General features: G+C 44.3%; 1 protein-coding gene and 2 non-coding genes across 5 annotated transcripts in view; all 3 read left to right on the top strand.

Annotated features, from left to right (window-relative positions):
• ATG16L1 (autophagy related 16 like 1) overlaps positions 1 to 24,736 on the top strand; it is a 39,533-nt gene that overhangs the window by 12,687 nt on the left and 2,110 nt on the right. Inside the window, exons 6-18 of one of the 3 annotated variants that reach the window (XM_041766653.1) lie at positions 3,098 to 3,163; positions 5,478 to 5,564; positions 6,206 to 6,262; positions 6,483 to 6,530; positions 7,173 to 7,275; positions 10,173 to 10,278; positions 14,444 to 14,514; positions 15,208 to 15,279; positions 21,032 to 21,152; positions 21,422 to 21,527; positions 23,802 to 23,951; positions 24,106 to 24,153; positions 24,454 to 24,555. In XM_041766653.1, coding sequence (XP_041622587.1) covers positions 3,098 to 3,163; positions 5,478 to 5,564; positions 6,206 to 6,262; positions 6,483 to 6,530; positions 7,173 to 7,275; positions 10,173 to 10,278; positions 14,444 to 14,514; positions 15,208 to 15,279; positions 21,032 to 21,152; positions 21,422 to 21,527; positions 23,802 to 23,951; positions 24,106 to 24,153; positions 24,454 to 24,555 — 1,137 coding nt within the window. The remainder of the gene's footprint in view (positions 1 to 3,097; positions 3,164 to 5,477; positions 5,565 to 6,205; positions 6,263 to 6,482; positions 6,531 to 7,172; positions 7,276 to 10,172; positions 10,279 to 14,443; positions 14,515 to 15,207; positions 15,280 to 21,031; positions 21,153 to 21,421; positions 21,528 to 23,801; positions 23,952 to 24,105; positions 24,154 to 24,453; positions 24,556 to 24,736) is intronic. The other 2 variants (XM_041766654.1, XM_041766655.1) reach the window with 2 other exon arrangements.
• On the top strand, positions 8,029 to 8,302 carry LOC121498376. The gene has a single exon (XR_005989755.1).
• On the top strand, positions 20,247 to 20,470 carry LOC121498375. The gene has a single exon (XR_005989754.1).

The raw sequence follows: 24,736 nt of genomic DNA, 5'->3' as shown, positions 1-24,736 counted from the left end.
CTCGTGTGAGCAAGAGTGCACATGGTCAGTACATCTGGGCCAGGGGGAAAGCACCGTCATGTTGTTTGTAGGAAGCCTGTCCCACCACCTCCTGCAGGGCCCCTGGACAGGACCTGAAACATGTTCCTACTTGTTGGACTTCATCCTAATCAAATACTAAGACTTGGTCCTTACTGTAATACAAAATAAGCAGCAGTATCTCCCTCATGGGAGAAATAAGTTATGGTATTTTCATATGGTGCAGTTTTACAAAATCCTCTGAAAGTACACAGTTTAGGAATACTTAGTGACGTGAGAAAATGCATAAAATTAACGTAACTGAAAATAGGATAGGAAGTCTTTTCATAGGACACAATTCAAAATTTGAATGAATTCAAAAGATTAAAAGGAATTGTCAGTAATATTTAATAGTTAATAGTGCGTGGTGAGACTGGCTTTTGTTTTCTCATACTTCCCTGTTTTTTCTAACTTTCTTAAGTTTCTTTTATTTTTTTTATTTTTATTTTTATTTATTTTTTTTTTTTTTATGGTAGTCAGAGAGAGAGAGAGGCAGAGACACAGGCAGAGGGAGAAGCAGGCTCCATGCACCGGGAGCCCGATGTGGGATTCGATCCTGGGTCTCCAGGATCGCGCCCTGGGCCAAAGGCAGGCGCCAAACCGCTGCGCCACCCAGGGATCCCTTAAGTTTCTTTTATATTAAAAGAATGAGCTGTCCTTTCTTACTCTGTCTTGTTTCTTTTATTTTTTTCAAGATTTTATTTTTAAGCAATCTCTACACCCAATATCGGGCTCAGACTCACAACCCCAAGATCGAGAGTCACATAGTCTGCCGACTGAGCCAGCCAGGCGCCCCTCATGTTTAAGTAAAATAACTTGGCCTGTGCCCCGGAGTGAACTCAGCAGGGTCATCTGGAAGTCATAGTGCAGCGTGTTAAACACCTGCCAAGGGAGAAGCTACAGGCATGTGGTTAAGCTAAGGAAGGGTCCTTGGTCCTCACAGTAGACAGGAGAATGATGCACACTTCCTACTGAAAATGGCATGGGAGGCGTATTCCATGTCTGCTCTCATTCATTACTTTGGAATGTTTTCCTAGGTATTTACCTTGGGTGTATTATCTGGTTGCATAGGTGGGGCCCCAGGTTTCTTTACTCAGTCCTTTAGAAGCGTTCCCTCCTTGTGCCAATCCCTAGGTTAGGTGGTCTAGCAGTCTTTGTTTACCTGAATGATAGCATGATACGTGTCATGTTTTGAAGTAGCTGTGGTCTGCCTCCCTCACTAGGCTCTGATCTATTCTCATGGTCACAGTGGCTGCTGTGTAGACACACTCAGGGAATATTTGAGGTTTCTTTTCAGCTATTGTGATGAAGGAGGGGCTGCAGGTGCTTGTTGCAGGTCTGTCCTTCATCCCTTGTTTGCAGCAGGTGCTTTTCCAGTAGAGGGGTGTAACAAGCCGCATGTTCTGGTTTTCCTCACAGGTAGTTAGTTCATAGGTCATTTATTCCAGCTAAAAAAAAAAATCATTAAATTTTGTCATTTGTCCTGTAGAACTTAGTTTTAATCTTCCAGATAGAAAATTAACGGTATAGGGGAGCCTGGGTGGCTCAGTCGGTTAAGCGTCCAACAGTTGATTTCAGCTCAGGTCATGATCTCAGGGTCGTGAGATGGAGCCCTGCGTCAGGGTTCGTGCTCAGCAGGGAGTCTGCTTGAGATTCCCCCTCTCCCTCTGCCCCTCCTCCCACTTGTGTGCTCCTTCTTTTTCTCTCTCTCTAATAAATAATTAAAATCTTAAAAAATAATAAAGCTAAAAGTATAAGCTACAACTTCATCCCTTCCCATGACTCAGATATGCCACCTAGAGGACTCTCCCTGTTTTGAAAATTAACACCGTGGTAGAAGCTTTACCAAAAATTCCAGCAGAATTCTTGACTGGAGCTTAATAGCAGAATTCCAGATTGGGGGTTCTCCACATATAGGATGAAACCACAGAGATGAAATTGCCATGGAAAAGAAAATGAGGCCAAGGTTAGAAATTAGGGAGATCCAGGGATCCCTGGGTGGCGCAGCGGTTTGGCGCCTGCCTTTGGCCCAGGGCGCGATCCTGGAGATCCGGGATCGAATCCCACGTCAGGCTCCTGGTGCATGGAGCCTGCTTCTCCCTCTGCCTGTGTCTCTGCCTCTCTCTCTCTCTCACTGTGTTCCTATCATAAATAAATAAAAATTAAAAAAAAAAAAAGAAAAGAAATTAGGGAGATCCAGAATTTAGAACTTGAAGAGAGACAAAATTTGTTCTGAGAAGGGGAAATAGTGGACTTGACTGTTTGGCCACATTAAAATTTGTCCAGAGCCATCGACTTTTGATTTTGGCTCAGGTCATGATCGCTGGATCCTGGTATGGAGCCCCATATGAGGCTCTGCACTCAGTAGGGAGTCTGCTTGAGGATTCTTTCACTCCCTCTCCATTTGCTCTTTCCCCCACTCTCTCTCTTTAAAATAAATACATAAATCTTAAAAAAAAAATTTATCCACAGCCAAGAGACATGTCTATCCAGCCCTGGTAGGTGAAGCCATGTGCATTTTGACAGTTCAAGAATGTCAGACTTCAGTTTCCTTATTTGTAAAATGGTACTTAAAGCATCATTACAAGGATTAAATGAGCTAAAACCTAGAAATAATACCAAGTCAGGCACAACTAAATTCCAGGTAAATCTTAACTGTTACTATTTGTGCTCTTGATATGTTGGTAGTAGACTATTTGCTGCAGAAAGCCAACTCTTGACCGTGACTAACCCTGGATAAACCTGACGTGCCTTTCTGTCCTGAGAGGCCCAGGGTCACACAACGAGCAGGCTTCTCCCTTGCTAGTTCACTGCTTTCTCTAATGACATAATCCCTTTTCTGGGCTTTGCTCTGATATCCTTTATAACAGGGTTCCTCACTGATGTTACTGGTGTGGGTTTGGGACTTTGGTATCTTTGCCCAGGGCAGTTATTTTAAATGCACTGAATATTCAGATGTGTTAGAGAACTAGTAGCTTACTGAGGGCCGAAACGCCATGCTTTCTTTAAGCAGACGTAACTAGTGGGCTTTTCTCAATAGGAGACGGCAAGCCCGGCTGCAGAAAGAGCTTGCAGAAGCAGCAAAGGAACCTCTACCCGTTGAACAGTAAGTAGAGCTATTCCCATCAGAACTGCTCTTAGTAATTTGATTTGTTCTTTTAAAAGGGCTTTATAACATTTTTATTTCTGTAAAACCATTTTATAGATTGTAGAAAGGAAGCTAAAAGATTTAAGGGAGCCACTAAACACACTGGTTCCCTCCCAGAAGTTTGCTCCCATTTATGCTCCTCATCGGCTGTGTGAGTTCTGCACCCTGAGTGAATGGCTTTCTTGCTGCTTTCCTCTTGACACTTTGATCTGCTTTCTACCCCTTGTTGGGCCTCCTGCAGTGTATCACTGGGCTGGGATTCTTTTTCTTGCTCTCAGTTCTTATGTGTAACTTTGATTGGAGGTATGGGCAAACCTTTGAAGCCTAAGTGAAAATGACAGTCTCTTGGAGCAAAAGGGATTGAATCTGTTAGGAACGTTCCATGATCTGGAACTGGGGTGGAGGGCCTTCCCCAAGATCTGAAGTTTTGTGTTAAGAGTGGTGGATGTTTTAATGGCTGAATTCCCTTTGCTTCTAGTTCACGACGTATTCCTTTTCCACTGAAAAATATTACAGAATATAGTATTAGAATTGTGAGTTACTGGGTTTTAAAATGTTTCCTTCCTTATAAACGGAGGTGGCTGGTTTTAGTTCAGTTAGGAGTCATCCACCAGACAAAGTTTTAATTTATGAGAAAAGAAAGGTTTTCATACTAAGGCTATGCTTTGATTTAGAATATGTACATTTCTTCTGTACTCCAAGATGTGAAAAATAAATCCCAGATGTATTTTCCTGACACTACAAAGTAAATAAATGATTGACCTGGAAATGATAGTTTACAAAAGTTTCATTTGTCTGCCTCCCAGTCGCAGCATAAACAGGTGACTGGGTGCTCACCCAGTCTCATAGAAAGGGGCCGAGTGAACCTAACCTAGGAGTGTCTGGCTGTAGAGGCCTGTTCTGAATCTCTGTGCTTCCACAAGAGTGGAGTTTCTGGGGGCAAAGGACACTTCTATCTTTGAAGGGCTGTGATAACTAGTTGCCACGTTCTGGTATTTTCCTGTGGCCCTGGGCTTTTGCACAGTTCTGAGTGTCTTCATGCCTGTAGCGTTCTGAAAATATTTACATAGGCTGAACTCGTGTTGGCTACTCTTGCTATCTCTGCTGCTCTGTTGTCACCCTTGTGCGAACATAAGTGCTCCCTCAAACCAAAACCACGAAGAAAAGAAAGGCCAGCCTTGTTCCCTTTCTTCAAGCCTGCCTTTGTTCTTCCCTGCATCCTGACTTAGACTGGGCTCAGTTGCATGGAATCCTAAAATCAGTAGCCAGGGAAAACAGATTTACTTGGACTTGGTTTAACTTCCTTGATAAGTTAAGTATATATTTACATAATCCAGATAATCACGGAAAAATATTACTTTCAAGTTCTAAGGAGTCCAAACATTAGATGATAAAGTCTTGGGTTGGTTATGTTTTATTATTTTACTTATCTGTGAATATTGCAACTTGGTAGGAGGTCATTAAGGCCAAAATAATTCCTTGCCTTCCCCTCAACCAGGAAAAGGCAGAGAGGAGAATTCCAGAGGTACTTTCTATCTGGGGCAGGGTAAGGCGGGTAAACAACAGGGCATTTCTGTGGCCTGATTATTTCACATGAAGCATGATGGATTCCCCAAATGTCAGAAGCACCAAGTGTTTAGACCTAAACAAAAAACCCAGAGTCAGAAATGAATAGCATTTAGATTTGGCTTTCCTGTTTTTATTATTAAAATGGTGTTTAAAGCCAATGTTAATATAACCATTGACTTCATTGCTCTTCCAGCAATCCCTTCTCTTACTCACCTGGATCCCCTCCCTGCCCTGTTGTTTTCTTGACTGCATAGCTGTCCAGCGGTCTTCTGCCGCTCAGCCTTTCTCGTGGGAACCGTTTCTGTAGTCCGCTTGTTTGTGTGCAGGAGCCTTTCAGCTATGAACCAGACCTCTGAAGGAAAGAAATCTCCCTTGGCGCTGGATACATAGTTATAGACTTAACAAATCATTATTTCCTTGCTTTCCAAGTGAGAGCTGTGTTCACACTTCAGAGGATCAAAAGATCGCTTTTAAAGTTATTTTCAGCTGGCATTCTGGATTTGATGTCAACAGGTTAAATGTTCCTTTTAGTATTGTTCAGAGCACAGCCTGTTTCTCCAGAGAACCCTTGACCATCTCTGTCACAGCCAAGTTGCAGAGGCTCTTTGTGATTAGGAGATGGTGCTGACATTTGTGGAACAGACTCACCACACAGCTACTGGTTAGCAGAATCAAAGACTCGGCCTCTTGCCCTTCTTTACAGGGATGATGACATTGAAGTCATTGTGGACGAAACCTCTGATCACGCTGAGGAGACGTCTCCTGTGCGAGCCATCAGCAGAGCAGCCACGTAAGTGGACGGGGTGGGCCAGGAAAGGAGAGCTCAAGCCATGGTCTGATAGCACATTGGTGGCCATGGCTAGAGCAGCCCAATGCAGCCAGGCCCCTCACTGGAGCACCCGGCCCCTCCTGCACAACCATGGAGATTGTAGGCTCCTGAGTGTCCCTGTCTTCCTCCGGTCACCTCTCAGTGGGAGGCAAGCTGTCGCTTAGTGCTGCCACCAACTGTGAGGTGAGGCAGAAGAAAGTGTAGTGGCTTCCCACAAGATGGACAGTTATACCTTGTTGGGATGATTATTTAGATCATGCTGTTTATTTTGTACTCGAGTTCCAGGATGTTTTTCCTCTTTGCTAAAGTAGAACTGAAAGGTTGGGGATTGGGTATTAACAACCAGACTCTGTTAGGTCAGGTTGACCGAGTGGACAGTTAATGTAACGTGAGGAAACCTCATGTCTTTGAAGCTGGGTCCTCCCTCCTGCCTTCCCCCTGTTTTCTGGTAGTTTGCTCCTCTCAGGGGTTTTCTTGGCTGGGGTTTGGGGACTCATTGGGAAACATACTCCCAGGTACCTATTTTTGTGAACTGTATTTATTGATAAATTATTTGGGCAAAATGTTTCTAAGGTTTAAACCTATCCTCCCCTCCTCTTTAGTAAGCGACTCTCGCAGCCTGCTGGAGGCCTTCTGGATTCTATCACTAATATCTTTGGGTAGGTTAGAAAACCTTCACCTTTCCTTGTTAATATGTGTGTGAATATTCATAAGTATTGTATATGATTTATCACCGTTTTTTTAAACATACACCAGAATTCCCGTAGCGCCGAGTATACAGATGCTTTGACTTCAGCTTTCTCACTTAGCTTCTTCCTTTTTTCCTCCATTTTCTTTCTCTTAATCTTGCTGCGTGCTGATCTGGCCTTACCTTTTAAGTCTGTCCGAGTCTCCCCTTTTGGGACATCACTCTTCTGATGCTGCCAGGTGAAAATATTACCTTCTCTTGGCTCGGCATGTGAGCGTGGCTCCTTGATAATTGTGCTGATCATCGCTTCACACCACCCTCCCTCTCTTCACCCCATCATTGGATGTGCATGTACCACCCAGGCCGCTGTGCATGTTTTTCGGAGTGCTGTCAGCCTCTTGAGCGGGCAGTTAGGTTGAACTCTGCACAGCAGCCACGCTCTCCTTTCTCTCTTCTGGCATGCGTTCGACGCCGCCTTGACCACAGTGTATGCTGAGGATGATCGTAACTAGGCATAAAAGGCACCTTGACGTAGTCTTATCAAAATACAAACATGCTCCCTCAGAGCAGGTAGTTATATTACGTTGAGAACGTTTTGCAGCATTTTATTGACTGGGGAAGCAGTTGTATGGGATTGTTTTTTCAGTGTTGGGTTTTGGAGTCTATAGGTTAACAAGCAGGAAAGTACAGGTATGTGCTGGATACATCTCTGGGTGTCATTTGAGTTGAGGATGCTTCTGATCGGGTGATTTGTTCTGTGGTTTGAAGAGTCTAAGAGGGAGAAGAAGCTACTGTCAGAAGTCATCTTTGAATCCCTCTGGGTATGTGGCGGACAGGAAGCCTTGTGCAATCCTAATATTTTCCTTTATGTTACTTCTTAGGAGGCGCTCTGTCTCTTCCTTTCCAGTTCCCCAGGATAATGTGGATACTCATCCTGGTTCTAGTAAAGAAGTGAGAGTGCCAACAACAGCGATGTGTATCTTTGTAAGTATGGTTGAACCCCACATCCCCCCAAGCTTTGTATGGTAGCGGAGCCGGATGGTTCAAGGAGCCATTCTCTATGGCAGCTAGCTTTCTACTATTTTATTTAGAGCAAAGCAAGTTTTATACCTGTTGACTATGTCTGATAGAAGGGATTGATACATTTTGCTCAGCTTGAGGGGACAGAATCTGTTATAACCATTTTCTGTAATACAAGACTGACTGGAAGAGAATCAGTAGCATGAGAGGCAGGACAAGAGAGAAGTAACTAGGGTTGGTGAGAAGTTATAGTAATTCCTGTCCATATCTGTGTGACTTCCTGTCATTAGGAGTGCAAGGTTGGAAGTAGGAGATAGTCCTGGGCAGAAGTCACTGTGATGCCAGGGCTGTCGGCTGGTGTTCAGAGCTGGGTGCTTGTAGAAAAGAATAAGCAGGTCTCAGCTGGGGTGAGTGAGCAGAAATGGAACCAGCCTGGGGAAATGTGGGCTACCTAACTTGAGGCTGGCAGGTGAATGTCTGGGGGGGATGGAGCAGCAGAGCAGAGCCGAGCTAGCTGGGCTGACTCGTGGATTACATGGGGTGAGTTAGAATAGTCAGCTTTCAGGGGAGGGGAGGACTCCTTATGGGGGAAACCAGGCCTAAGGAGGAATCAAATAGAGATTTCCACACAGTGAACTGGCTGAGTGATTCAGCCACCTTGTATGTCATAAAGAGAGTCTCCCTCTGGATGAGGAGTTGGACTGGGCACCTTATGGAGGTCAGTGATGATTGGTAAAAGGTCTGATTGCACTTAATGTCACAGCCCCCTTTTGCCCTCAGCTCCCAGCAGCCCATTGTTTTCTCCCGGCACATTTAAGTCCTGTGCATGGGGTAATGGAGCAGCTGATAACCTGGATCCTGTGTCAGCCTATGTTCCTGTGAGTGTGCGGTTCATGGCTGACAAATATCCGACAGAACCAGCTCTGCAGGAGGTCAAAGAGTGGCAGCAGGGGTGTGATGGTGCATGATCTCAAGTTTTCAATCTGAGACCTCCTAAGTAGAAAGATAGCATGGAGAAAAAAGAAAAAGAAGGGAATCACACGGGGGCAAAAAGGTTGGCCACTTGTCAGACAGCTTTGCAGCAGTGGGACCTGAGGGCTGCGGCAGGATCACACCACCAAGCAAAATAAAGTGATGTTTATATCCCTGTCCATTAATAAGTGTGATTTCGATGGTATTTCTTTTTATTTATTTATTTATTTATATTTTATTTAAATTCAATTTGTCAGCATATTTCAAGTGTCTTTTTCAGGCCCAAGTGAATGTGACAGGTTTTGTCTTCTCAAAATGATGTTTTAGGCAAGTGGTTGATGACCTGTTTAATGATCTGATATTTGTAATCCACATTTCGCAGTCTTTTTTTTTCCTTTTTATTATGGAAAGTTTTTTCGTTTTTTTAATAAAGATTTTATTTATTCATGAGAGACACAGATAGGCAGAAACACAGGCAGAGGGAGAAGCAGGCTCCCTGCGAGGAGCGCGATGTGGGACTCGATCCTGGGACTCCAAAGGCAGACGCCCAAACACTGAGCCACCCAGGCATCCCATATTATGGAAATTTTCAAACATCGTTATGAGTAGGGAGAATCTCCAGGTCCCATCATCCTGTCAGGTAGTTCCAGTTAGCCACAGGTGCCAGGTCTATTCTCTCTGCCCCACAGACTTTTGCTAGAACAATTTAGAGCAAATCCCAGACGTTGTAGTTCACCATAAAGATTTCAGCATCTGTAATCTTTTTCTTTCTCTTCTTCTTTTTTTAAAGATTTTATTTATTTATTCATAAGAGATACAGAGAGAGAGGCAGAGACACAGGCAGAGGGAGAAGCAGGCTCCATGCAGGGAGCCCGATGTGGGACTCAGTCCTGGGACTCTGGGATCATGTCCTGAGCCAAAGGCAGGCACTCAACCGTTGAGCCACTCAGGCGTCCCTCTTTTTCTTGTTCTTTCTTTTTTTTTTTTTTTTTTTTTTTTAAGATTTATTTATTTTGGAGAGGGTGGGAGGGGCAAAGGAAGAGGGAAAAACCGGCTCCTCACAGAGCAGAAAGCCTGATATGGGGCTGGATCTCAGGACCTGAGCAGAAGGCAGATGCTTAACTAAGTCAGCAAGTTGCTCCTCCCTGTGAAGAATTAAATTCTCCCAGAGTGACCCTTACTTTATTGAAGACCTACTCCCCATGATCAAGGAGTCAGTCCTAGGCCACACAACTTGGTGGAAGACCTTTCCTGTAGATGAGCAAGCTGAGGCTTCAGAAAGTTAACAAGAAACTTGGCAGAAGTCACCCTGCCTAGAATACACTGGTGCCCTGTTATTTCCAGAACAGAATAGAATCCCACTGTAACACTGATACGTAGCAGAAGGACTGGCAGCTGCTCATATTAGGATTCCATATGAGGATATACTCACCTTTAGGAAAGCTGTAAAGCCTTTCTCTATCATTAGAAGCCATGCTGTACTTTCACTAGGTAGTTTAGCGTGTAGCATTAACATAATCTGAACCAAAAGAAAGATGGTTAATCAGAGGCTTACTTTTAAGCTATAAGATCATAGTAGACGATAGATTGAAACTTCATTTTTATTAAGAAAATTAATGCAAAGACAGACTATAGGCAGTCTACACAGATTTTGACTACTTTCTAAGAAGGTTGCACTAAAATAGATGGAACTGTAACTATATGAATAAAATGGTAACAATCTTAGGAGACCCTGGGCTAGGAATCCAAGTTAGTTTATGAGCAGATCCCCTTTATTTATGGGTGACTGTCCAGCCCCTTTGGTTAGGCATCCATAGTGTTCATTTGTATTGGGCTCTTTCCGCTTGGAATGACAGGGATTGGGTTGAAGCAGGATACTTGTCTTGCAGGATGCTCATGATGGGGAAGTCAACGCTGTGCAGTTCAGCCCCGGCTCCCGGCTGCTGGCCACAGGAGGCATGGATCGGAGAGTTAAGCTTTGGGAAGTGTTTGGAGGTAAGACCCCTGAGTGCAAAAAAGGAGGCTGTTTTGGTGACATCTGGGTGACCTTGCCTTCTGGCACCTTCTCAAAATATCCAATATTTTGTGTCAGTAATTATCTGACCAAAGCATTATCACCATCTCAGTTGCCACAGCTGAGTGGATATTTGCTCTGAGTTTTTAAGTAGTGACTAGAAAATACTGTTAAGTTATGGATTCGTTAGTGTTCATGTTTTCTCAGATATAATAAAACATCATCCAAAATAATATAGGTTTTAAAAGGAAAATTAAAAAATCTTAAAGTCGGGGACTTTAGAATTAAACTAAACATTGAGCTGAGGTGTGCACATTTAATAATACCAGTGGCCTTGGCCTGGGGAAAAAGATTGAGGTCATATCTAAGCTTGAGAATAAAAAGCGGTTTATTTCCCAGGAAGAATGTATTTATTAACAAGCAGCTCATCATCAAGACCTTGTCTCTTTGACTATACCTTGTTTCAGAAGTGGCTTCAGAGTACTCAAATGGGATGGCATTAAAACAGGAAATGGGACTTAATCATGTCTTAGAATTCTGAGGCTGGGGATAGCTCAATTTCAGCATTTTGAGATTTAGTTGAGTCTCATATTTTTTTAATAAAGGAAGGTTGAAGAATAAGACTGAAAATTTTAATAAGAACCGCTTTGTCAACACTCTAGTTATAGCACATACATACTCCCCGTAGCACATACATGCTCCCTGTCCAACAAGAAGATCCAATAGGCCCTTGTCTGTGTTATTTCCCATGATCTTGCCCCAACCCTGTGCAGTTTGAAGGTAGGTATCTCACCTACTTGACAAGACGAAAACATGAAAACTCAGAGACACTACTTGATTTGTATAGTTGATTTACATGGCCAATAACTGATTAGGCCCTGAGCTGGATCTTCTGACTGGAGAGCCTGCTCTTCCCACTGTGGCCTCCGCTGGGCTATAGAGCAGATGAAGAAGTATGTGGGTGGCCACTTTTGGTGTGTTTAGAGCAAGAACAGTCTATTGATCTGTTTGGTTATAATAGATTATCAATAAAGTACCAAATTTGTCTGCCCTGGCCTTTTTTTTTTTTTGGTCTGGAAAGTGACTCCATAATTAAATCCCTGGCGGTTACAGCTAGTTGAAGCCCGTGAAAATTTGTGCCATCTTACCCAAAAAAGTTTCATAAATGCTAATTTTGAAAACTGTGATAATAATAAAGCTATATTGTAATAAGTTTTATGAGATCTGTTTTTGTTTTTTGTTGTTGTTTTGAGATCTGGTTTTTTTTTTTTAAATCTAAGCAGGTCATCTGTTTCGATTAGGTCTTATGATTAAATAAAAATAACCCTAGGAATACTTTTTACTTCCTGGTCAGTAAAAGCACCTGTAAGAAAATTAGAACCAACCTTTAGTAATAGTTGTTTTTGCTGTTGTTAAAGGAAGTAAATGGAAAGCAATATTGGCATAAATTGTGCCAGAGTGTAATTTGTATCAATAAAATGAAAAGTTTCAGGACGCCTGGGAGGCTCAGGGCGAGACCCTGGAGTTCTGGGATCGAGTCCCACGTCGGGCTTCCTTCATGGAGCCTGCTTCTCTCTCTGCCTCTGTCTCTGCTTCTCTCTCTCTCTGTGTCTCTCATGCATAAATAAATAAGTAAATAAATTAAATAAATAAATAAATAAATAAATAATATTTTAAAAATAAAATAGGGATCCCTGGGTGGCGCAGCGGTTTGGTGCCTGCCTTTGGCCCAGGGCGCGATCCTGGAGACCCGGGATCGAATCCCATGTCAGGCCCCCGGTGCATGGAGCCTGCTTCTCCCTCTGCCTGTGTCTCTGCCTCTCTCTCTCTCTCTCTCTCTCTCTCTCTCTCTGTGTGTGTGTGACTATCATAAATAAATAAAAATAAAAAAAATAAGTAAATAAAAAATAAAATGAAAAGTTTTTACTGGGTCTACAGAAATAAAATGTTTGGCAGCACTCTTTATAGTTTTGGGGAGCAAATCTCAGTTACGGTATAATTATAGGGCATTTCTTCTGCAAATCACTTATTCAGTCAGCAGGCTTTTTTCTCCTTGGCTAATATTTACTGAATCTTGGAAGAGACTAAGTCCAAAAGGCCTTCTATGAAATAGTTTGAGGATCCCATTTTTTACCCTTTTAAAGTATCAGAAGAATGGCACTTTCTGCCCAGTAGACATGCTTATCCTTGGTTATTCTATCAAAATTTTGCAGAAGCTCCATTGAGATGTTGACTTACATTTTGCCACTGTGTTAACTGCCAGAGAAATAGACCAATATCTTGGGCATAAGCCAAAGTGATATTTCTTAGAATTTACAGTAATATTTTTGTAAAGATCTTATTTAAATAAAGACCTTAATTAGTGTATATTGGCGTTTTCCTACTTTTGAAAAATCTCATGAAAGTTAGAATCCAAGAAGAGACTTTAAATGTGCTATATAGATATCTTGCAAATAAATTCAGAAAGTAGGCTTCATCAACCATTTAATAATCCTGATGATAAATATATTTGACATCTCCAAACCAGTATTCCTATTATTTATTACCAGTTAGAAGTATTAAGAGTAAAGAGTGTTCTTTTTTTTTTTTCTGTTTAAGATTTTATTTATTTATTTATTTATTTATTTATTTATTTATTTATTTATGAAAGACACACAGAGAGGCAGAGACATAGGCAGAGGGAGAAGCAGGCTCCATGCTGGGAGCCCGATGTGGGACTCCATCCCGGAACTCCAGGATCAGCCCTGGACCAAAGGCAGGTGCTAAACCACTGACCCACTCAGGCATCTCTAAAGACTTTTCTTTGAAATGTCTTCTATTTTGTGCTCCCCTTTTATGAGTTTCTTTTACAAGATTTATTTATTTTAGAGAAAGAGGGAGAAAGAAAATCTCCAGGAGACTCTGCTCTGAGCACAGAGACTGACATGAGGCTTGATCTCAAGACCCTGAGATCATGACCTGAGCGAAATCAAGAGTCGGATTCTCATCCTACTGAGACATCCAAGCACTCCATCCCCTTTTATGATTTTGATTTAAATGATTAATTGTTTTCCAAGTTTGTCATTCTTAAGCTACCCTTTAATTGCGGGGGCTTGATCACATCATCTTGAGACTTGTACTCTTGTCACTTTGTGCCTGCATCATTAAAGTTCCCACGTGGGTGGCCAGAGCTGTCTGAGAATAGGACCCAGGAGCCTGTGGCTGGGTCTGTTGGTGAGGGAGGCTAGGGAGAGCGAAGCACTGGCATCCAGTTGGATTGCCAGAATCTTAGGTTCCCAGAGACAGATTAAGTGTACAGGCAAATTCCAGAAACTCCAAACTAGCTTTACTGGCATTCTAAGAACTAGCCAATTGCACATATTTTTTTTTTTAAGGTTTTATTTATTCGTGAGAGGCAGAGATATAGGCAGAGGGAGAAGCAGGCTTCCTGCAGGGAGCCTGATGCAGAACTCAATCTCAGACCCCAATATCACACCACCCATGCATCCCTACACATAATTTTTTTTAAATTTCTTTTCAGGGATCCCTGGGTGGTGCAGCGGTTTAGCGCCTGCCTTTGGCCCAGGGCGCGATCCTGGAGACCCGGGATCGAGTCCCACGTCGGGCTCCCGGTGCATGGAGCCTGCTTCTCCCTCTGCCTATGTCTCTGCCTCTCTCTCTCTCTCTGTGACTATCATAAATAATAAATAAAAATTTTAAAAAAATTTCTTTTCAGACCCTAATGAGAATTACCACATGGATTCTGAAAAATTTAGTGGTCAGGTTCTATAGAAGTGATTGTTAAATTAACATAAATATTGATCAAACCCAAAGATGTATTTATCTGAATTAGACATTTTTACTGAAAAATAGCAGAACTAAAATTCAGTCTCTAAATGGATTCACTGACATGTCTTTCTTTGTAAAGGGAATTGACTACATTTCTAGGAAAGAACAGCGTAGCACATGCAAAGTGCTGGGCCCTGTATCCACAGACACACACTGGTGGCTCTTACAGCTGGCCAGCTGTGTATTCTTGCCTCACCACTGCATTTGTCCCCCTGCTCTTAGATGCTGTCTCTGATTGACTTCCCCTGGGTTTCAGGTGCCCCGTTGTAACATAGGTGTTGGCTTCACTTTCTCTCCTCTGTCTTCCTTTTCATCCAGATAAATGTGAGTTCAAGGGTTCCCTGTCCGGCAGTAATGCGGGAATTACGAGCATCGAATTTGACAGTGCTGTAAGTATCCCGTGTCCTCAGAAATGGGTGTGCCCAGAGGTGTTTAGAAACCGTTTAAGACATCCGGTTTTTGAAATTTAAAGTTACTCAGTTTCCCTGCTGTTTTCTCTCTTAAGTTAAATCAGTGTTAGATCAGGATGCAGATAGATTATAAGTTCTGTGCTGTCTGTGACTATTGAAGACTGGGTGGGGGAGGCAGGTCTGGGGTGCCCTGGCCAGTCAGTGCCTCTGCAGACTTCCCGAAGTCCACAGCTGAAGCCCCGGCAGTGCAGGTAGAGGGGAAGGGGTCTAGCTGGGTGCATCAGAGATGGGGGGGGGAGTCTCAGGGAGAGTAGTTTTGGGAGGTTGAGGGAGGGGACAGTCGGTACCTCTGAGTTCTGCAGCTTGAAGAGTGTAGAGAATTGATATCTGATGTTACCGAATGGGGTTAAGGCGTGGCTAGTGAACTCGAGAGGACCAGTTTGAGCTGGAGGGTGTGCAGCATTCTAGCGGGACGGCAGGATAGAGCAAGTGTGGATTTACCACAGCTGGTGGGTTCATAGAATATTGGGATAACAGTTGGTATTCACATCAGATGTGTAGCTTTCGAGCATCTAATAAACCTGTTTCTGGACTTGATTCTTGGGGAATTTGTATCGTGTGGACTGAAATCCTCTACTTTGTCTAAAATTTTCTTCCCCCTTATTCCCATAGGGATCTTACCTCTTAGCAGCTTCAAATGATTTTGCAAGTCGAATCTGGACTGTGGATGATTATCGGTTACGGGTAAGACCCACTTAAGAAAATTAGTATAATCTCCAAACTTCCCTAGGTTCTCAAGGCACAAAATGTAGGAAATGGCGGATTGATTAATTAGGATGGCTGTGTTTTCCTGAAAATCATATTTGATTCCCACCTGCCCTTCTCTTTCTCCCTTGGGAAAATTTTCTTCCTTTGTCCAAGATTCAGTTGCAGAATATTTGTATTAGGAAGCCATCAAATTTTGCATGAAAGCCTCAGGGTATTCTGTTCCTAAGAACTAGATACTTGAGGCAGGTATCCGTTTTGGCAGAGCTTCAGTGATCCCAGCACTGCTGTAGAAGTTGTGTTTGTTACAGGCTCCAGAGCTAATGATGAGCTCCCAGAGTAGAGCTGAAAGTAGGACATAGGAGTGCATATAGGTGCACTTAGGATAGTGAGAAACACAGCTCTGATACAAGCTGGGAGCAGGTGGGAGGGGAAGGTCAGAGTCATGTGGAGGAATTTGCCTGTGAACCCAGAGTTGGCGAGGAAGTCACTCGGCCTCCACAACAAAGACCAAAGCTTCATGGTTATTGCACTTTTGTTCTAATGAAAAACAAATAGCTTAATTTGGAGAAAATGTTTTTCTCCTAAGCCTGAAGCAATTTTCATGTGAGCTCATAAAGGAAAGGCCTGTTGAAAGGTAAGAGGGAGGCTGAGCTTTTTGAGAAGAAAAAAGTTTGATGCAAGGTTTGTGAACCCACATGAACTTCAAGGTAAAACTACAGAGAGGTGGGGAGCTGCAGCAGAATGGTGAATCGTCCATTAGGTAGTTGCCAGTGGTCTGATTGGATGATACTGGGATGCAGCTAGAAGAATCTTTAGAAATGCGTGGTTAACCTATCATTTAGGCTCTCCATTTTCTTGAAGGAGCTGTAGGGAAAATCACCAGTATTAGATGCTATAATTAGAGGATTCGATACCTCACAGGTGGTGGTGACCCTTAATTCTGAGTTGAAAGAGGATCCAGGACTACACATGCAAAGTCTGGGACTTGAAGCTGACAAAGATTACATTCCTGTGTGAAAGCCAAAGAGCCTCTCTGTGTTCTTGTCTGAATGGAGAAACGGAGGTGGAGCACTGGGCCCCGGTGGGCAGAGCTGCCCCTCTGCTGAAGCAGTAGTCACGTCTATTCTGACGCTTGAACAGGTTTTCAGTTGCAGCCCTTTACTTCTGCATCGCCAACATGGCCTAGCCCGTTGTCATGGCAGCATTATAAGCCATTGTAGGCTGTGCTGTACTCTGTTAACCATTGATCACTTACTGGACACCTAGGACAGGGTTAAACATTTGTGCAGTCATTAGTTTGCCTAAAGGAAGAAGGACTCTTCCTGAGTGACTATCATGTGTCAAACCTAGTACTGAGGTACTGTTTGCACCCTCCTGCGTTTTCATCCCCAGGGGAACAAGGTGAGATAGGTATATGGGGAAACTGAGGCTCAGATAAGCCCACAGAATTGCCTAAGGTCCCAGAGCTACCAGATGAGATGAGAATGGGAATTGAGCCCCTTGCTTTTCTCTGTTTGACCCAGATTATTCTAGTGCCTCTAGAGACAGAGGTACAGCAGAACTGCCTGCTCTGAAGAGGGACATATAGCCCTCCTTACATCATAGGCCCTTGGAGGAGAAAAGCAGTTGGGTTAGCCAGTTGTGCCAGATGATATTTTTCGTTGGTGGAACAGTTCTGTTCAGGTGGGCATCAGCCCTTGGATTGGAAATAGGGGGTTGGGAGCTGGCCCTAGAAGACAGAGATCATAATGTTGAGAAACTTTTTTCTTTTCTTTTCTTTTTTTTTTTTTTTTTTAAGATTTTATTTATTTATTCATGAGAGAGAGAGAGAGAGAGAGGCAGAGACACAGGCAGAGGGAGAAGCAGGCTCCATGCAGGGAGCCCGACGTGGGACTTGATCCCAGGTCTCCAGGGTCAGGCCCTGAGCTGAAAGCGGCACTAAACCCCTGAGCCACCCGGGCTGCCCTGGGAAACTTTTTTCAAGAGAGTTGAAAAGCAGCACCAAGGTGGAGCATGAGTCTTCAGCTAGGGTTACTGACAGGTTGGGGGTTGGTGCTAGGACAGTAGCCTCCCTAGGTAGGCCAGCTGGCTTTGAGGGCATGCTGTCCGTGTATGTGTGATGAAGATCCGGAGGCCTTTTCAAGCAGCTTCTCTGTGCCCAGAGAATCCATGTGAAACTCTCACTGGGGTTCAGGAAGTAAATAAGACTCCCTGTTGTAGGAGACTCTGGCTTCCACTTAGACCCTAGTTAACAGAGGATGTTGGAAGACACAGAAGTCCATGTTCTGAAATTCAGGATTTAAGCCCTTAGTTTTTATAATAAGGGAACAATGTTGGGAGAGACTGTTTGCTTTAAAATCCTTATAGTAGGGGCTGAGTGGCTCAGTTGGTTAAGCATCTGCCTTCAGCTCAGGTCGTGATCTCAAGGTCCTGGGATCAAACCCCTTGTCTGACTCCCTACTCAACAGGGAGTCTGCCTCTCCTTGACATTTATGCATGCATGCGTGCACGCTCCCTCTGTCTCTCTCAAAGGAATAAGTAAATTTAAAAAACAACATAAAAGGGGATCCCTGGGTGGCGCAGCGGTTTGGCGCCTGCCTTTGGCCCAGGGCGCGATCCTGGAGACCCGGGATCGAATCCCACGTCGGGCTCCCGGTGCATGGAGCCTGCTTCTCCCTCTGCCTGTGTCTCTGCCTCTCTCTATCTCTCTCTGTGACTATCATAAATAAATAAAAATTAATTTAAAAAAAAAAAAAAACATAAAAAATCCTTGTAGTAAAAGTGTTCTAGGAACAGCCTATTATTGAAAGGAGTCCTTTATAGAGCACTCCTTTGAATAGCGGGTGTTTCACACTCCTTTAAAAATCCAGAAGGTCCTTGCAAAACTGCCTAGTTGCTGTCTAACATGTGACTTGAGGAACGGGGTTGAACAGCCCACCTGTTCACTTCTCTAATGTTGACATGAAAAGTCACCACAGTAATGAGACTGGCTTTCAGATGGTGGTTTTTGCCTCAGAAATATCCTCATTGAGTTTTACATTTTTCTGGGGTCAGTCACCTGGGTGGTGGTGCTAGTGGTAGCTGCTTGCATGGTAGGCGGCCCTTGAAGAAGACAGACCGAGGCTGCTCTGACACATGAACCCACTGCCCCATCTCTTAAGGGCCACCGTTTGAAAAAAGAAGATAAAACCTGAAAAATAAGTTGAATTAAATATTGAAAAGAAATATCAAAAACACTGAGTGGATAAAAGTTTGACATAAATCTGATGCACTCTAAGCAAGGACTTGCAAATGATGAGAAGTAACCTGGAGGAGGCTGCATTCCATACCTCTGAGGGTGTGGAGAAGGAGCCCATCAGCTGGATCTCCTCCAAAGATGAGATTTGCAGAAGCCCAGACTTTTTTTTTTTTAAGATTCTATTCATGAGAGACAGAGAAGCAGAGACAGAGAGAGAAGCAGGCTACCCATGGGGAGACCGATGTGAGACTCAATCCCAGGACCACGCCCTGAACATTGTGGGAGACACAACCACTGAGCCACCCAGGTGTCCCCAGAAGCCCGGACGTTTTAAAAAGCAAGCTGACACACACATGAAGAGCCATGAAATAACAGTATTCTTGTTGTTTTGTCAGTCCAGCGGTTTTACTTTGAGATGTCCAGAGAAAGTGGTGTGCCCATAGCTGTTCCCTACAGCACTATTTGTGCTCATGAAATGTAAAGTGACCTAGGTGTTTGCTGGGCACAGAAATTTCCATCTAATTATAATCGCCACTTGAAGATTATTTAACTCTCAGAATAACTATGAAGGTTCTTAGCAGGTACAGAAAGGAAGAGCATTAATGCTTTCCCCAGCAGCGGGCTTTATGCACAGGTCACCTCCTTTTGCCAAATCAGTGGGAGGAAGAGGTTAGTCCCACAGATGTTCAAGCCCCAGGTGTCCAAAGCCAGAGCATTTTGACTCTGGAACCCATGCGTCTTCAGCTGTCACATGAAAACCGACTTCCACTATAATGTTAAAAGAGCAGTGGATGAATTTTTAGGAGTGTTTTGACATGAGATGGATGAAAGTATTAACATGCATTTGGAGTTCACAAAAAGTAGCTTCTCCCTCTAGTGTTTGCTAGCTGTGGTTTTACTTCTGTAAGAAGAAAGTAAACAGTGAACGTACCCAAAACGTTGATGATGGAGTTTTCATTTATTTATTTATTTTTAGATATTTATTTATTCATGAGAGACACAAAGAGATAGGCAGAGGGACAAAGGAAAAACAGGTTCCCTGTGGGGAGTGTGATATGGGACTCGGTCCCAGGACCCTGGGATTGTGACCTGAGCTGAAGACAGCTGTTCAACTGCTGAGCCACCCAGGTGTCCCAACGGAGTTCTTTTCTCCACACTTAAGTTACATAGCATGAGGTGTACCTTTGCAAGATTGTATGTCTCCCCGTGATCCATACAGTTTGGATGATCTATGGTAAGTAGAATCCTTACTCCCAGAATATAGTGAATGTAAACCTCATTGCTGGAGTTTTCTTGATCTTACGAGAAGGATCCGTGGGAGGTTTTTACACAGCCACAGCACAGCTGCCCCTTGCTGGCAGCAATTATATGATGCCGTTCCAGTTTCAGAGAGGTTTAAATGTGGGAGAGTCTTCAAGTCTGTGCCAGCTTCTCCCTTTGAAAGGGAGAAGTACGTGTGGGCCTGAGTCTTCTGCTCCTGTGCTGAAAGGAGAGAGGGAAGCACTAAACATTTAACACGGAACTGTGAGTTCTCATCTTCGGAAGTCAGTGTTGAAACCCGATAAATAAGTTAGCAGTTGCAGTAACTATATTAAAGCTTTTACAGACTTTATTTATTTATTAGTTGGTTAGAAAGAAAACCTCAGTGAATACCTTCTGAGCCTTTGCGATTTTGTACATAGAAACATGTTGACCTGCAGTGAAAAGTCAGTGATGAATACTGAAAGGTCTGACTCCCAGGGTCTCCTCCTTGCACCTTTGGCATCCACTGGGCTCCAGTAGTGCTGTGGTGGGCAGAAGGGCTGCTGGTGCTGGGAGACGCCCCAGTTCTGTGTTCCTTGGCTAGCACCCCGCAGCTAGCCACGAAAAGGTTTGATTGTTGGGAGTGCTGGTATCTGTGGTTATGGTCTGACATTTCAAGCTGAGACCTCTGATTGAAAAAAAAACCCCAGGGGTTTTAATTGTTTATTTAAAGAGTCCTGATGTTTCCTTTTGTAAATTATGCCTGCAGGGAACCTGTCTGTTGTGACTTTAAATAGGGTCTGGACTTTCGTGGGCACTGGGTAAAATCCAGGCTTTTAAAAATCCTGTAATTTGATACAATCCAGATTTACCAAAAAAAAAAAAAATTTTTTTTTTTTTTTTTTGCAAGAATAGAATACTACAGACTGGTGGTATCTATAGCAGAGCTTATTTCAAAAAGGTCCTCCATCTGCCCATCCCTTTTTTGAGGATAGAGACACATGAAGTTGGCTCTATTGGTGTTAGATTTTTTTTTTTTTTTAATGTTTTTTTGTCCTGGGAAATTGATGTTCTTCCTCTTGATACCTCACCTCTGGGCGACACCACAAGATAGGCTTTTTGGATGTTTTGCCAAGCTACATATCGTTCTGTCTGAATATTCCTGACCAGATCTCTGGGTGTTTGGAGAAGCTAGCTCTTCCAGCATGGGGGGCCCCCAAGGCTTACCCTGGCTGTGTTCTCTCCTAGCACACGCTCACAGGACACAGCGGCAAAGTGCTGTCTGCCAAATTCCTGCTGGACAATGCCCGTATTGTTTCTGGAAGTCATGACCGGACCCTCAAGCTCTGGGATCTACGCAGCAAAGTCTGTGAGGAAATTCAGTCTCTCTGTCTATATGTACAATTAGACATTAACCGGGAGGTGTTTGTTTCCACTTGAAAGTCTACTAGCGTGATACAGTTTGAATTGCAAGAATAGTGTCATATTCAGAGTGGCTTTGAAGTAGTGACAGCTTTTCTTGTTTGATATTGTGTCCAAATAAGAAGCTCCGGTTACTTAGAGCAAGAGGGAAGCCATGCTGCCTGCACAGCCATGGAGGGGCCTGTGCTTGATGACTAACATTCGGTTTTCTTTCAGGCATAAAGACGGTGTTTGCAGGATCCAGCTGCAACGATATCGTCTGCACAGAGCAGTGTGTCATGAGTGGCCATTTTGACAAGAAAATTCGTTTCTGGGACATCCGGTATAATACCCCAGAGCTTGGTGGGGGAGGCAGATGAGTGGGTCTTCCCACTCGTGAGGTTTTATTTATGCGGTGTGTTTTTTAAAATCTCTGGAGGTGGCAGAAAGGAGCTCCAGTCCACATTTATCTCAGTAGTTTGGTATTCTTGACCATGAAGTAGGCTGTTGGCGTTCAGTGATCACTTACGAGCACACCTGCTACACTTATTAGGCACTTTGCCAGCTGCTAGGTAAGCAAAAATGAACAGCTAGGTAGTTTGAAATGTCATAGGGAAGGTAGACACATAGGTCTGCACGGTTCTCAAGTAGAGCCAGGCATTTTTGTCCAAGGACATGAGAGAACACCTGACAGGATGAGTCTGGAGAAGTGAGTGGGTGTCCCACGGCAGAAAAGTTACTGATGGGGCAGCCCGGGTGGCTCAGCGGTTTAGCGCCGCCTTCGACCCAGGGCCTAATCCTGGAGACCCAGGATTGAGTTCCATGTCAGGTTCCCTGCATGGAGCCTGCTTCTCCCTCTGCCTGTATCTCTGCCTCTCTCTCTGTGTCTCTCATGAATAAATAAATAAAATCTTTTTTAAAAAAAAAAAGAAAGAAAAGAAAAGTTACTGACAGACTTTCCAGCCAGGACAGCAGGACAGCCTGGTAGGTTGGGCCATGGGCAGACAGGACTAGCAGCTGGTGGGTAGAGATCAGATGGCCATTTGTAAGTGACTTCCTCCTATAAGCCATCGGGTATTTAACAAAGGACTGTTCTCATGAGTGAGTAGATGGTGCTGGTGGTGGTCAGACGGTGTCCTGGGAGCAGGTTCCTCAAGCAGTAAAGGAGAGATGGAAGGGAACAGATTTGAGGGAACATTTGGCATATGGGGGGTGAGGAAAGGGAGAACTGAAGCCAGATGGGGAATAATCAATAGATACTGTATTCTGATTAGCATGCAAGTTTGTGGTTTCTAAGAGACATTTGGATAAACAATTTTTGAGAGGGGTTGGATGGGGAAAAAAACAAGTCATCGCAGGAGGACTCTGAAAACATGAGAATGACTCAGAGATACCCTGTGAAATAGACCACATTTTAGGGAGCCACCGAGGAGGGTGGCCATAGATGGAAAACTGTAGGGTCTTGTTGATGGGCCACTGTTGGGGGAGCAGAGAGTTTGGATGGTGGGCGGAGTCTGGTGGGATAAGGCCCTGGGACAAGGCTGGTGGGTTAGGAGGGAGGTTGCTGCTGGTCAGGGGAATGTGGGGTGGTTGTGGAAGGGTGGGGGCAAGGAGCCTATGCTTACTGATGATACATAGAAAGCCCTGTTGGGAAGCTAGCAGCTCCTGGACAGCACTTCCAAGTTTTATTCATAACCTTTGGTTAGCCTTTTTGAACCGGAAACATGGCATTTTAGTGTTAAACCAGATATTGAAAGTGTCCTGGTCCACCCCCTAATTGGCCAGAAGACGACCCAGGGAAGTGCATTGGCTGGTCTCCAGCCACACGTTCAGCAACAATAAGATAAGCACTCTCAGTTTTGGTTTCGTTGAAAGCTTACAACAAAATAACTATAGAAGGGTCCACACCTCCTTTGGCTGTACCAACAGGGCCCTGTAAGCTTGCTGTTCATGGGCCTGGGTAGGGAGGAGCCTGGAGGACAGTTGGGCAACTGAAAGGAAGAAGGACTTGTCTGGGGCAAGGACTCTGCTCTGGAGTCCAGCTCCACACCTGGAATCACTCAGCTGGATTGGGGGACCCTGGAGCTGAACTTTTAAGGCAGGGAGTCTGTGAGAAGCCACATGTTTGTCAGTATACAGTACAGTGTCCCACACCCACCAGAGCAAGCTCATGAGCCCTTGGTCACGTTGACATATTATCATCAGAAGAGTACTAAATGGTTATGAGCCCTGCTTAGTTTGTGCTGATCTGAAGCTCTGATTGGCAGTTACTGTAGCATTCCCCAAACAAGTGAGGAAATTCTTCTCGAATTCAGAATTCTAGTACTTAAACTATTACTATGGAATGTATTGACAAAAATAATAAATTCTTCCCTAATTCAGAGTTCTAGTGCTTAAACTATTACTATAGAAATGTATCGGCAGAAAAATAGTAAAAGCAGTCCCTGAGGTGATTTTTACAAGGTCGGGAGACAGTCACTGTCCTTGAAAAGTACTGCATTCTAGTCAAATTACCTTTATTTCCCTCTTTTCCCCATGGAGCATGGCAACTGGTCAAAATGGGGAAGTTCTGGCACCTCTGCATTACATCTTCTCACACTTTACATCGCTTTCATAGATCGGAGAGCATCGTCCGGGAGATGGAGCTGCTGGGGAAGATTACGGCCCTGGACTTAAACCCGGAAAGAACAGAACTCCTCAGCTGCTCCCGTGATGACCTGCTAAAGATCATCGATCTGCGAATAAATGCTGTCAGGCAGACGTTTAGGTAACTGAAGACATGCTGGTTTGGGTTTTGCTTGAATCTTGCCATTTTTCTGGAGGTTGCTTGAACACCAGAGGCCCTGAGAAGCCCTGACCCTGCTCTCTTAAATCCTGTGTGGTGTGAGCTCTTGGGGTAACAGTGCTGTTGTTGATTTCAGCGCACCTGGGTTCAAGTGCGGCTCCGATTGGACCAGAGTTGTGTTTAGGTGAGTTGTGAGCAATGCTCCTCCTGCCCCCTTCCCACCTCCCAACCTGGTGCATCCCAGAGGGGCATCTGTAGAGGAGTGTCCAGGAGTGACCTGGAAGCCCATCTCCAGGGGTCACTATCACGGTTTCCTACCTGTCTGGTGTCCCTAAGAACTGTTTTGAGAACTGCTAGGGAAGGTGGACTCTCTGGAGAAGGGCACCCCGTTTCCCAGTTCTTGCTTTGCACGGCACTTCTCTCACAGGACACTGAATTGAGGATGGGCAGTTGACACCTTTTCTGGTCTTACTGTGTTCTGCAGCCCTGATGGTGGTTATGTGGCAGCGGGCTCGGCTGAGGGCTCTCTCTACATCTGGAGCGTGCTCTCAGGGAAAGTGGAGAAAGTCCTTTCCAAGCAGCATGGGTAAGGTGAACCCTGTTACCCCCTGAGGTCGTGTGCATGTACTGTGATTTCATCCCAGGGGTCTTGGCCCTTGGGGCACGGACCAGATCAGCCCCATGAGGGCAGAGTGTGCTTGCGTGCTATGCTGTGAGCAGGGTTAGTGGGGAGAGGCTGGGGCTGTTCATGGGGTACGGCGAGCAGC

The sequence above is a fragment of the Vulpes lagopus genome, chromosome 8 (assembly GCF_018345385.1).
Source record: "Vulpes lagopus strain Blue_001 chromosome 8, ASM1834538v1, whole genome shotgun sequence".
Lineage (NCBI taxonomy): Eukaryota > Metazoa > Chordata > Mammalia > Carnivora > Canidae > Vulpes > Vulpes lagopus.
Note: the sequence above shows the minus strand (reverse complement) of the source record. Positions and strands in the feature narration are given on the sequence as shown.